The sequence below is a fragment of the Salvelinus fontinalis genome, chromosome 18 (genome assembly GCF_029448725.1).
Source record: "Salvelinus fontinalis isolate EN_2023a chromosome 18, ASM2944872v1, whole genome shotgun sequence".
Classification (NCBI taxonomy): Eukaryota; Metazoa; Chordata; class Actinopteri; order Salmoniformes; family Salmonidae; genus Salvelinus; species Salvelinus fontinalis.
In genome coordinates, this window is record NC_074682.1 from 3,694,115 (window position 1) to 3,709,007 (window position 14,893).

The 14,893-nt window shown below is 42.6% G+C and overlaps 1 protein-coding gene across 2 annotated transcripts in view; it reads right to left on the bottom strand.

The window, feature by feature from the left end:
- Window positions 1–14,893, bottom strand: part of LOC129814820 (protein MTSS 1-like) — a 102,480-nt gene that overhangs the window by 50,955 nt on the left and 36,632 nt on the right. For both annotated transcript variants that reach the window (XM_055867880.1, XM_055867881.1), the window contains exon 4: window positions 4,418–4,502. In XM_055867880.1, coding sequence (XP_055723855.1) covers window positions 4,418–4,502 — 85 coding nt within the window. The remainder of the gene's footprint in view (window positions 1–4,417; window positions 4,503–14,893) is intronic.

Sequence of the window (14,893 nt, forward strand, 5' to 3'; positions counted from 1 at the left end):
TATTCTACAAATATACAGTATTATTCTGTGATATATCATTATCAGAGAATGGTTTATGTCACCTTCTCATGTAATACAGGACTACGGTCGAATCCTACAACTATGGCACTGACGCGCGTCGGATATGGCAAGGCTTGCAAACTATCACAGATTACAAAGGGAAACCCAGCCACGAGCTGCCCAATGATACGAGCCTACCAGACGAGCTAAATGCCTTCTATGCTTTGATCAAGCCAGGCAACAATGAACCATGAGTGAGAAAACCAGCTGTTCTGGATGACGGTGTGATCACGCTGTCCGTAGCCGAGGTGAGAAAGCCCTTAAAACAGGTAAACATTCACAAGGCCAGATAGATTACCAGGATGTGAACTCAGAGCATGCGCTGGCGAGTGTCTTCACTGACATTTTCAACCTCTCCCTGACCCAGTCTGTAATACCAATATTTGTTTCAAGCAGACCACCATAGTCTCTGTGCCCAAGAATGCCAAGGTTACCTGTCTAAATGACTAACACCCTGTAGCAATCACATCTGTAGCCATGAAAAGCTTTGAAAGGCTGGTCGTGGCTCACAACATCATCCTGGACCCACTCCAAATCACATACAACCAACAAATCATGCAATCTCTATTACACTCCACACTTCTCTTTCCCACTTGAACAAAAGGAACACCTACAGTGGGGCAAAAAAAAGTATTTAGTCAGCCACCAATTGTGCAAGTTCTCCCACTTAAAAAGATGAGGCCTGTAATTTTCATCTACTACAACTATGACAGACAAAATGAGAAGAAAAAAAATCCAGAAAATCACATTGTAGGATTTTTAATGAATTTATTTGCAAATTATGGTGGAAAATAAGTATTTACACACTCTCACTTGCCACATACGCTGCTGCTAGTCACTTCACTCTTACCTAGATAATCAAAAGTCAGTGGACACCAGTTCGATGAACAGCTCATTCCAAAACCATAGGCATTAATATGGAGTTGGTCCACCCTTTGCTGATATAACAGCCTGCACTCTTCTGGGAAGGCTTTCCACTAGATGTTGGAAGGGACTTTCTTCCATTCAGCCACAAGAACATTAGTGAGGTCTGGCACTGATGTTGGGTGATTAGGCCTGGCTCGCAGTCAGCGTTCCAATTCATCCCAAAGGTGTTCGATGGGGTTGAGGTCAGGGCTCTGTGCAGGCCAGTCAAGTTCTTCCACACCAATCTAGACAAACCATTTCTGTATGGACCGAGCTTTGTGCATGGGGGCATTGTCAAGCTGAAACAGGAAGGGCCTTCCCCTAACTGTTGCCACAATGTTGGAAGCACAGAAACGTCTAGAATGCCATTGTCTGCTGTAGCGTTCACTGGAACTAGCGGGCCTAACCCCAACCATGAGAAACAACCCCAGACCATTATTCCTCCTCCACTAAACTTTACATTTGGCACTAAGCATTCAGGCACGTAGCATTATCCTGGCATCTGCCAAACCAGATTGTCCGTCGGACTGTCAGATGGTGAAGTGTGATTCATCACTCTAGAGAACGTGTTTCCACTGTTCCAGAGTCCAATGGCGGCAAGCACTACACCACTCCAACCGACGCTTGGCTTTGCGCATGGCGTTCACAGGCTGTGTGAGGCTGCTCAGACACAGACACCCCTATCATGAAGCTCCTGACGAACAGTTATTGTGCTGACATTGTTTCCAGAGGCAGTTTGGTAACTCGGTAGTGAGTGTTGCAACCGAGAACAGACGATTGTTACACGCTACGCTCTTCCACACTCGGCAGTCCCGTTCTGTGAGCTTGTGTGGCCTACCACGTCACGGCTGAGCCGTTGTTGCTCCTAGACGTTTCCACTTCCCATTAACCGTACGTACAGTTAACCGGGGCTGCTCGGCAGTAATTTGACAAAATGATTTGTTGGAAATGTGGCATACTATGATGGTGTCACATTGAAAGTCACCGAGCTCTTCAGTAAGGCCATTCTACTGCCAATGTTTGTCTATGGAGATTGCATGGCGGTGTGCTTGATTTTATACACCTATAAGCAACTGGTATAGCTGAAATAGCCAAATCCACAAATTTGAAGGGGTGTCCACAGACTTTTGTATATATATATAATGTAGCTACCTCAATTACCTCATAACCCTGCACATCGACTCGGTACTGGTACTCCCTGTACAGTGTATTCGGAAAGTATTCAGACCCCTTGACATTTAACATTGTTACGTTACAGCCTTATTCTAAAATGGACCAAATAAAAAGCCCTCAGCAATGTACACACATTACCCCATAATAACAAAGTGAAAAAAGTTGACATCTTTGCAAATGTATTCAAAATCAAAAAGTGAAATTCTATTTACATAGTATTTTGCAGAGACTCAAAATTGAGCTCATGTGTATCCTGTTCGCATTGATCATCCTTGATGTGGATTCCAATCAAATTGTAGAAACCTGTGGTAAATTCAATTGATTGGACATGATTTGGAAAAGCATACACCTGTCTATATAAGGCCCCACAGTTGACAGTGTATGTCAGAGCAAACACCAAGCCATGAGGTCGAATAAATAGTCCAAAGCGCTCCAAGACAGGATTGTGTCGAGGCACAAATCTGGGAAAGGGACCCAAAACATTTCAGCAGCATTGAAGGTCCCCAAGGACACAGTGGCCTCCATCATTCTTAAATTGAAGAAGTTTGGAACCACCAACACTCTTCCTAGAGCTGGCTGTCCAGCCAAACTGAGCAATCGGGGGAGAAGGGCCTTGGTCAGGGAGGTGACCAAGAACGTGATGGTCACTCAGACAGAGCTCTAGAGTTCCTCTGGGGAGATGGGAGAACCTTCCAGAAGGGCAACCATCTCTGCAGAACTCCACCAATCAGGCCTTTATGTTAGAGTGGCCAGACGGAAGCCACTCTTCAGTAAAAGGCACATGGCAGCCCACTTGGAGTTCTCCAAAAAGGCACCTAAAGACTCTGACCGGTTGGGATGGTGTTCGTCGGCTTTCAAGCCTTCCCCTTTTTCCTCCAAATATAATGGTCATTATGGCCAAACAGTTATATTTTTGTTTTATCAGACCAGAGGACATTTCTCCAAAAGTACGATCTTTGTCCACGTGTGCAGTTGCAAACCGTAGTCTGGCTTTTTTGTGGCGGTTTTGGAGCAGCGGCTTCTTCCTTGCTGAGCAGCCTTTCAAGTTATGTCAATATAGGACTCGTTTTACTGTGGATATAGATACTTTTATACCCGTTTCCTCCAGCATCTTCACAAGGTCCTTTGCTGTTCTGGGATTGATTTGCACTTTTCGCACCAAAGTACGTTCATCTCTAGGAGAAAGAACGCATCTCCTTCCTGAGCAGTATGACGACTGCGTGGTCCCATGGTGTTTATACTTGCGTACTATTGTTTGTACAGATGAACGTGGTACCTTCAGGCGTTTGGAAATTGCTCCCAAGAATGAACCAGACTTGTGGAGGTCTAAAAAATAATTTCTGGGGACTTGGCTGATTTCTTTTGATTTTCCCATGATGTCAAGCAAAGAGGCACTGAGTTAGAAGGTAGGCCTCGAAATACATCCACAGGTACACCTTCAATTGACTCAAATGATGTCAATTAGCTTATCAGAAGCTTCTAAAGCCATGACATAATTTTCTGGAATTTTCCAAGCTGTTTAAAGGTACAGTCAACTTAGTGTATGTAAACTTCTGACCCACTGGAATTGTGATACAGTGAATTATAAGTGAAATAATCTGTCTGTAAACAATTGTTGGAAAAAGGACTTGTGTCATCCCATAGTTTCCTAACAAGAAATTTGTGAAGTGGTTGAAAAACGAGTTAATGACCTCCAACCTAAGTATGTAAACTTCCGACTTCAACTGTTTATACTGCGATCATGTGACAAATCATGTGACACTTAAATTAAGTCCACCTGTGTGCAATCTAACTCATTCTGTGACTTCTGAAGGTAATTGGTTGCACCAGATCTTATTCAGGGGCTTCATAGCAAAGCGGGTGAATACATATGCACGCACCACTTTTAAGAAAACATTTTCACTTCACATGAAATCCAAATGAAAATCAATTTAAATTAAACTACAGGCTGTAATGCAACAAAAAAAGGAAAACGCCAAGGGGGTGAATACTTTTGCACGACACTGTATACTCCCTATAGCAATGTTAGTTTAAAAAAAATACCTGTAAGTAAGCATTCCACTGTTAGTCTACAGCTGTTGTCTACGAAGCATGTGACAAACAAAATTTGATTTGGTCTGAAATGTTAAAGATGGCAGTATTATGCGCCAACCGCATATGAAAGATCTCAAACAAATAGGAAACAATGACATTGGAGATGTTGTGCTTTGCCCTATGACTGTTGTAATACCCAATCAAATGTCTCCCAGAAACCATGATTCACAGTTCCATTACTTACGTGGTGAAGAGCTTCAGTTTGGACTCGATGCTTCTGTGCCTCATGCACATTCTCGTCAAGGCTGAGCCAATCTCTTTTGTCGCCCCTGGAAAACAATGGAACAAAAAGACAACAAACCTATCACTTAACAAACCTTGACAACAACAATGCCATATTACAAGTGTGTTGAAGCAAGGAAAGGTAAGCATGGACTCAAAATGACAAACCCATTTAAGAAGAATCCACAGCTTTTTCTACGCCATCATGGTCTCACAAAAGCAGTACGCTTAACACAAGTGTCAACGTGCACAGGATACAACAGGTGTAAAACTGTACAGTGAGAGATCGTCCAACAATGCAGTGATGATGATAATAATACAAATAAAAAAATACTGTGATAAAAAATAAAAACCACACAGGAACTACGACGCGATTTAGAAACACGAGAATGCAAGTATATACAGGTCAATGCCTGTACCTTATTCAATGTGAAGGGGTACTAGAATGGTTGAGGTGGGTTTATAAGTGACTGGTAGTAGGATCCAACTGTAAACAGAGCTGAAAAGTGAATGGTAGCAGGAGTATAAAAATACTTATGTTAATGTCAGGGCTCAAAAGAGCTACAGTTTTACTTGAAAATGTGCCTAAATATACATACACACAGTTGAAGTCAGAAGTTTACATACACTTAGGTTGGAATCATTAAAACTCGTTTTTCAACCACTCCACAAATTTCTTGTTAACAAACTATAGTTTTGGCAAGTCGGTTAGGACAACTACTTAGCGCATGACACAATCCCGCAGGTGAAGAAGCTGGATATGGAGATCCTGGGCTGGTGTGGTTCAATATAGTCTACAATTATTAGGCCGATTGGACGTACTGCCAAATTCTCTAAAATGACCTTGGCAGAGAAATTAACATTAAATTCTCTGGCAATAGCTCTGCCGATTGCACACTACCTCAAAATGTGAGACATCTGTGGCATTGTGTTGTGTGACAAAACATCACATTTTAGAGTGGCCTTACATTGCCCCCAGCACAAGGTGCACCTGTGTAATGATAATGCCATTTAATCAGCTTCTTGATATACCACACCAGTCAGGTGGAAGGATTATCTTGGCAGAGAAATGCTCACTAACAGGGATATAAACAAAATTGTGCACAACATTTGAGAGAAATAAGCTTTTAGTGCTTATGGAACATTTATGGGATATTTTATTTCAGCTCAAACATGGGACCAACACTTTACATGTTACGTTTATATTTGTGTTCAGTGTATATTCTGCCCTATGGAACAATCAAAAATCTATTTCCTTAAACCACTGCTGAGATATAGATGGTCACACTGCAAATTGAACATCAAATTATGACCTAGTATGTCTTCCTTGCATCATTAGGATGAGTCCAGTTTAACGATGAAAGCAAGCAACACCGTTGTCAGTTTTCATTACAGCAGCATCAGGTCCCCCTCTAGACTACTCATTAGGAGGAGGTTAAAGACTCCAGCTATTAGCTCCATCAACCATATGTTTTTTTGACAGCTACATAAGAGGCTTGAGTGAGTGACAGACTTTCACTTCTACTGCTTGTCATATCAAGCTTCCCAGACTTTCTGGACATCATTATCGAAGATATCCATTGACGAAATCAGACAAATGGATCCTGCAAATAAAAATGTGGTCCTGCTAACCCAACTGTTGCAGGCTAGATACGTCTGGAAGCAGTCCACTGACAGACTTAAAATACATTGGGTAAAATGGCACATCAAACATTTCACAGCACCAGATCTATTTCTGCAGGGGGCTGTTGTGATGTATAGAGCGAGAGAAATCACACAGGACCCAGTGTGGCTTATCCAGCCCAGCCCTAAACCCCAGAGCCCTTGCCCTGTGCCTCTTTAACAAATAGGCCATTGTAGCATCCTGTCACTGAATACAGAGCACTTCCTATGAGACGGCCCAGCTCGCCAAGCTGAAAGAGAAGATAATACCGCTTTCGGTGGTAGAGGAAAAAAGTGTGTGTGAGAGAGAGTGAGTGAGTGATGAGGGACAGGGCAAGAGGACAGAGATTCTCCACAATCCCTAGTAGTGATATTCATCCCTCCACCCTACCCCCTGGGCAGGACTGTGTCCATAGAAATAGAATACTGTCTGTATTTTTGAATGTTATACATTTTGAAAACTTGATTGCTGACATGCAAAACATTTTGGGACTATATCAACAATGGACTAACGAAACAAATAGCAGAAGACAGTTTTAGCAGCAAAGGATGGACAAATATTTATCTATTTTGTTTTAATATGTTAATGCTACATACACAGCATCCTATGTACATAAGTGAACATTATAAAAAGTCATTTTTCTAATAAAACAATGGCCAGTTTAGGTCGTAGTTGCAAATATTTTTGTAAAAACAAAGACTGTCTGGCCTGCGAATTCATTGTTTTTTTTCAATATGACACCCCTGGGTTAGAGTATCTATGTTGCTAGCTATTTATTTAGCAATAAAAACAGAGCAGAACGTTAGCTAGCTAGCTGCATCGATCAAATGGGCATCGATGAAATGGGTGGGCAGTTGTCAAAACGTGGGTTGGGACTAGGATGCATTGGCAGGCAAGCTGCAGAAGGAAGAGCACACTACCATTACCCATCGTTTATCAGTGCAATTTTGACAGCATTAGCTGTTGATGTGCATAGGCAACAGAGAGAGCCTACCGTTTCATGTTTGTTTGATCAATAGGACTGTGAAGTAGGTGAACGTTGGGAGCCGACTCGCATATAAGAGCCGAATCTATTTATAAAAATATTTAAAAAATAAGATCTGAATAATCAAAAAGATTTAAACGAATAGAATTAACAAATTCAAAGAACGAAAAAATAAATTAAATATAGGCCTAAATGCTCACATTCGTTCTGACTGTCTGCTCAGACTAACAGCCTCACCGGTTGTTAGTCAGACACGCAATGTCAACCAATGAACCAAAGATGCGTGAGGGAGGGCTGAGCCAACTCACTCACAGTCACACACTTAGCAGCCGAGGAAGTACAGCTGTGAAAACAGTAGCATTTGGATGCATTTTAATAATGTAGACAATGTTAGAGCACAGTGTAGAATTTCTTACATGTCCGTTAAATGTCACTTCATTGAAGATTTTTCTATGTCTAGCTGTCTTCTGGACTGCTTTGAGTTCAGCAACAGACACACCTCAGAAAACGTGGCAGAGGAACTGTTGAGAGTGGCAAGTAGATGGAAAAGTGGTCTGTTGTGTTAGCGACAATGCAGCTAATGTAATCAAAGCCCCAATTTTTTTTTTTTTTTTTTTTTTTTTTTAAATGGACCCATCATCCAAGTCTTGCCCACAAACTCCCTGAAACACTTCAGCGAGCAGGCCTTTCTAATCGACCTGGCCCGGGTATCCTGGAAGGATATTGACCTCATCCCGTCAGTAGAGGATACTTGGGTATTTTTATTTTATTTTTTTAAATGCCTTCCTTACCATCTTAAATAAGCATGCCCCATTCAAAAAATGTAGAACCAGGAACAGATATAGCCCTTGGTTCTCTCCAGACCTGACTGCCCTCAACCAGCACAAAAACATGCTGTGGCGTTCTGCATTAGCATCGAACAGCCCCCGTGATACGCAACTTTTCAGGGAAGTTAGAAACCAATATACACAGGCAGTTAGAAAAGCCAAGGCTAGCTTTTTCAAGCAGAAATTTGCTTCCTGCAAAACAAACTCAAAAAAGTTCGGGGACACTGTAAAGTCCATGGAGAATAAGAGCACCTCCCAGCTGCCCACTGCACTGAGGATAGGAAACTATAATTGAGAATTTCAAAAAGCATTTTTCTACGGCTGGCCATGCTTTCCACCTGGCTACCTCTACCCCGGTCAACAGCACTGCACCCTCCACAGCAACTTGCCCAAGCCTTCCCCATTTCTCCTTCACCCAAATCCAGTCAGCTGATGTTCTGAAAGAGCTGCAAAATCTGGACCCCTACAAATCAGCCGGGCTAGACAATCTGGACCCTTTCTTTATAAAATGATCTGCCGAAATTGTTGCAACCCCTATTACTAGCCTGTTCAACCTCTCTTTTGTATCGTCTGAGATACCCAAAGATTGGAAAGCAGCTGCGGTCATCCCCCTCTTCAAAGGGGGGGACACTCTTGACCCAAACTGTTACAGACCTATATCTATCCCCTACCCTGCCTTTCTAAGGTCTTCGAAAGCCAAGTCAAACAGATTACCAACCATTTCGAATCCCACTGCACCTTCTCCGCTATGGAATCTGGTTTCAGAGCTGGTCATGGGTGCACCTCAGCCACGCTCAAGGTCCTAAACAATATCTTAACCGCCATCGATAAGAAACAATACTGTGCAGCCGTATTCATTGACCTGGCCAAGGCTTTCGACTCTGTCAATCACCACATCCTCATCGGCAGACTCGACAGCCTTGGTTTCTCAAATGACTGCCTCGCCCACCAACTACTTCTCTGATAGAGTTCAGTGTGTCAAATCGGAGGGCCTGTTTTCCGGGCCTCTGGCAGTCTATGGGGGTGCCACAGGGTTCAATTCTTGGGCCGACTCTCTTCTCTGTGTACATCAATGATGTCGCTCTTGCTGCTGGTGAGTCTCTGATCCACCTCTACGCAGACGACACCATTCTGTATACTTCTGGCCCTTCTTTGGACACTTAACAATCCTCCAGATGAGCTTCAATGCCATACAACTCACCTTCCGTGGCCTCCAACTGCTCTTAAATACAAGTAAAACTACATGCATGCTCTTCAACCAATCGCTGCCTGCACCTGCCCGCCTGTCCAGCATCACTACTCTGGACGCTTCTGACTTAGAATATGTGGACAACTACAAATATGTAGGTGTCTGGTTAGACTGTAAACTCTCCTTCCAGACTCACATCAAACATCTCCAATCCAAAGTTAAATCTAGAATTTGCTTCCTATTTCGCAACAAAGTATCCTTCACTCATACTGCCAAACATCGTTAAAAAAAAACTGAGCATCCTATCGATCCTCGACTTCGGCGATGTCATTTACAAAACAGCCTCCAATACCCTACTCAATAAATTGGATGCAGTCTATCACAGTGCCATAATTTTTGTCACCAAAGCCCCATATACTACCCACCACTGCGACCTGTACGCTCTCGTTGGCTGGCCCTCGCTTCATACTCGTCGCCAAACCCAGTGGCTCCAGGTTATCTACAAGACCCTGCTAGGTAAAGTCCCCCCTTATCTCAGCTCGCTGGTCACCATAGCAACGCCCACCCGTAGCACGCGCTCCAGCAGGTATATCTCTCTGGTCACCCCCAAAACCAATTCTTCCTTTGGCCGCCTCTCCTTCCAGTTTTCTGCTGCCAATGACTGGAACGAACTACAAAAATCTCTGAAACTGGAAACACTTATCTCCCTCACTAGCTTTAAGCACCAGCTGTCAGAGCAGCTCACAGATTATTGCACCTGTACATAGCCCATCTAGAATTTAGCCCAAACAACTGCCTCTTTCCCTTCTGTATTTATTTTGCTCCTTTGCACCCCATTATTTATTTTTCTACTTCGCACATTCTTCCACTGCAAATCTACCATTCCAGTGTTTTACTTGCTATATTGTATTTACTTCCACTATAGCCTTTTTTTTGCCTTTACCTCTCTTCTCACCTCATTTGCGCACATTGTATATAGACTTATTTTTCTACTGTATTATTGACTATGTTTGTTTTACTCCATGTGTAACTGTGTTGTTGTATGTGTCGAACTGCTTTGCTTTATCATGGCCAGGTCGCAATTGTAAATGAGAACTTGTTCTCAACTTGCCTACCTGGTTAAATAAAGGTGGGGAGGGGGAAAATTTAAAAAAATAAAAATAAAATAAAAATTAAAAATCAACCTGATCGTAAGAGATGCTCTGAATGTGATGAAGCCCACTGTGGACAAAGTGAAAGCAGCTGTGGAATACCGTAATTTCCGGACTATAAGCCGCTACTTTTTCCCACGCTTTGAACCTCGCGGCTTATACAATGACGCGGCTAATTCATGGATTTTTCCCGCTTTCACAAGATTCATGCTGCCAAAAAACTGAGCACCTTCACATAATGTGACGTAAATCGAGCGCGCTCAAACTTCCCATCATTCTGATTACGGTAGTCATTTTGTCATCCTCAGTATGGCAAATGAGAAATCGGGAGAAATCCTCGACTAAAACGGGATGCATGCGAAGAGCAACTTATGTTCAAGAATGCCAGTGGGTCCTGACAGCGTGGAGCATTGTCAAAAAATCCACTATCATCAACGGGTTTCGAAAGGCTGGACTGCTGCGTGTTGAAGAGGGCAGCATGAGCTCAGCGGGGAATTTGCCTCCGGATGAAAGTGACGAGAGCTACAATGAAAACGATCCAACATCGGATGAAGCAATTCTGAGGCTATTCAACTCCGACACCGAAGGAGATGACTTCAGTGGTTTCAGTGCACAGGAGGAGGAAGATAGTGACCAATGACTTTCTTGGTAGGCTACTGTTTACTGCTATTTTTTTTATTTTTGTTACAAGCCGTGTTTCGTTTAAAGGCTGTGTAAAGTTCATTTGTTTCAATATACCGGTAGGCACCTGCGGTTTATAGACATGTGCGGCTTATTTATGTACAAAATACATATTTTTTATAAATTCAGTGGGTGCGGCTTATATTCAGGTGCGCTTAATAGTCCGGAAATTACGGTACTTCCAAAACAGGAACCTGAACTATTAAGTTACTGTTTTCTCTTTTCAGCTATGTGACAGCCTCAAAAATGATACTCCTGTGTAAGGGTATGCAGCAAATCACAGCCAGCCGCCAGAGAGAAGCAAATGTAACCACAGGACATGTGACAGAGTTGATGGACACCCTATGTTCATCAATGGACAGAAAGTTCCACAGAATGGAATATAATCACATGCCATCAGAAACCTCTGCACTTGACCCCAGGTTTAAGAAGTTAGCCTTCAGTGATGCCAGAGCGATTGGTGAGGCTCTTAAAGAATAAACTCAGCAGCAGGGAGGGACAGCCCCAGCAGTCAGCCCTGCTCAGGCACCAGGGCAACAGGAAGAAGAGGGATCAGAAGCACCAGCAGTAGTGCCACAAACGTCTGCTGTTTGGATGCTGTTTGACGAGAGAGCAACTGGGGATGCAGCACGAAGGAATCCCTCAGCAGATGCCATAATGGAGGTCCGATCCTATTTGGAGGAGCCCCTCCAAAGATCTGCAGATCCTCTGAGCTGGTGGAATTATAAGGCCTCTGTCTACCCATGGCTTACTAAAGTCATGACAGGGAGACTCTGCATATTGGCCACATCCGTTCCCTCAGAGGGTCTTCTCGAAAACGGGACAAATAATTCCTGAGAGAAGAAACAGCATCAGCCCCTCGAAAGTGAGGCAGGTTGCATTTCTGAATGCAAGTCTCTCATAAAAGCAAAATATGATCAGCATTGCTGTGCTGCTGGTTATAACATGGCAATAAAGGAGAGAAGAGAGGGGCCAGTAATGTTTTAAGTGGGATGCTGCAGTTTTGCACATTGTTATTGACTTTTCTTTGATTATGGTGCAATATTCTATTATGTTGTTCAGAGTGTATTCATTTTGAATGGTTAGACTTATATGCACATTAATGTATATAAACAAAGTTACACTTTAAATGCAAACATTTAATAGCTTTCTTTTTCACAACAAACCAACGCAATTTTAAATACATTGTGCTTAAGGTAGAGTATGATTTCATTTATTAATTTAATTAGAATGGTGTTAAAACAAATCATAGTTAAACTAATCGCAAACTGTTTGACATGATAAAAATACAAACACATTTATTTTTTGGGGAGCTGTTTGGGAGCCAAAAGAGCCAGCTCTTTTTGGTGAGCTGAGCCGTACGAGCCAGCTCACTGAAAAGAGCCAGAATGTCACTACTGTGAAGTTCCCAAATGTAAGAGGACTCCAGTGGTATTTACATAAATCCATTCAGGTGCATTTTGTGGCTTTTGGCAGATGCATTCTGATGATCTAAAGTCACACTGTTGCTATTGCCTGTAAACACACAGTCCAGTTCAAAGTGAATGATGGCAGGCCCGTGCAGCAAATGGCTTATTTGCATATAGGGCTACTGTAGCTCTGATTGGAGTCTACGCAGACTGGTACGCCATAGCCAGTCTTGGATAAGACAGGTGTTTTTATTAGGTTTTATTTAGCGCAGTGTCTATTAATTTTCCAAATGCACGGCCGTTTTCCCACTCTATATTACTGTAGAATTTTCACAAATGTATTACTCTATGTCGGTCCAAAACATGGTCATAGAATATCTAAGTACAAGTAGTCTTGTCAGAATAACTTTTTTTACTATTTAAAAAAGGGTCATTTTTCCTGGGGGTGTGTGTGGTCCTCTGTATGAATGTGTCCCAGTCATCCCAACTCTAATCCCTGCTAATGCTGGATCACCTGGGCCTCTTGCTGGCTCACTAAGGCAATTAGTACCCCTCCACTGGCCACCCCCATCAGAGAGATATGGATTATGACAACCACACAGACCCTCAGTTTACCCACGCCAACTTTCACAAGGCAGGCTGGCAACAGTTAAAATGGGTGCACATGAACTCTATGATCTGAGATATCTGTTACGTCAGACAAACAGTACGATAGAGTAGCGTGTTACGTTCCCCAACAGGAAAACCAAAAACGGTGCTCAAACAGAAGCGAGAACAAACAAAGAGTCACTGACCAACAAACAAACCAGGAGGGGTTCCCGAAAGACACTCATGTGGGTGTCAACTGAATGTCGACTAGCAACAACTACTAGAACCTAAAAAAATACACCCACCATGAGCGCCCACTAAAGGATAAACAAAAGAAAAACAAACTTAAAAAGACAGGGTGCAAACCAAAAAGTTGGAGCAAAACGAAAATCAAATAAAGGATTGTTTGTCTAGAAATAAAAATAGGGAGCGCCAACTAAAAGGTGTTAACCCTCATCTATCAAGACAACTGGAGCACTGGGCCAGCCACTTAAATAGCACCTGGGCCAGCACAGGTGAAACACCTTCCCACTAATGATGGCAACCAGCACAGGTCTAACATATATTGACTAAAGAGAAGACGCCGATCAGTGCGCCCTCCGTGCTACTGAGCTATACATGCTAAAGTCCAACCTCAAAACAAATGGAAAAACCCAAAACCTGTAACAAAGCACAAATGTGAACATTTTTTTTTGACCAGGCTTACTTATCATTCAAATCCTCCTAAAACCCTGTGTTGCAGCTTTGGTCCACAAATGGTAATACCCATAGCATCATGGCAATGCAGTTTGCAACAAGTGGCACTTTATAGGACATTGATACTTTGTTTAATGAAACTCTCCTGGGAAAAAAAGGACCAGTGCTCTGAGAGAAATCAACACCAGCAGAGGGAGACAGTATTGCTACAGTCACTTAAGTATTCCCTGGTCTTCAGTCTGTTTTATTCTGGGAGATCACATTGGATTTCTTACAGAGGTCAGTGAGTGAAACTGGGCATCGGCACGACATGAGCAAATTAGTTAATTGCTGGGGGAAAGTTTGCTCTGTGTAATCACATCAAGGTAATCCGGCTCCATCAAACTGAGGGCGTGCGAGACAAAAGACACTTGTTTGAGGAGAGAAGCAGACGTTTTGACAAACCAGTGCTGCAGTCAAAACGTCTGTTTGTTTTGGCTGGTAGGACAGTGCTGAGGTAAAAAGTTCACTCAGGGTTAAGGAACCAACTGAATGGAGACCAGAAACAGACAGACTTCTGCAATAACCTAAACATAGATGCCAATGGACTTCAAACTGCCTACATTCGATGCTGACATTTGACCCAAAACAATGAGGGGTGCATAAGAACAAAACACAGATAGGCCTACAAATGCCTCACCTCATTCTCTGCACATCAAGTCTACGGTCTATAAATGCCCATGTGTGTGTGTGTTTCCGGTGGGGTGAACAGTGTCCCATTCATTAACTAAGTATGTGCGAATGTGACAGCGCAGTTCACAGGTTTATTTTCCACTTGGCCCAAAATGCTTTGCACTCAGATGCATGTTACTAGAGCTGAGCAGATAAACCGAAAGTGATTGTGAAGACAGAACCAGCCACAGAGGACATTTGACTGATATTGATAAGTACAATAAGCAGTCTACACTAGAGAAATGTGACATTTTAAAATGTAAATCTGCAAATATTAGGCAATTGCTAACAGGACAATTGACAGCTACAACATTCAAATTAATAGTTAGTACTTAAGGAGAATGCTAAAAAGTAAATGAGGTGTACATTAACATTATATTTATTGTTAGTGATAATTCAGTCAATTTATCGTGATAAGGATTTGTCTATATCGCACAGCTGTACACCTCACCAATGGTGTGAAAGCACTCAGTCCTCAGACCGCAGTACAAGAGAATAAGAGGACGCAAATTACCTACTGAGAAACAAATATTTGAAT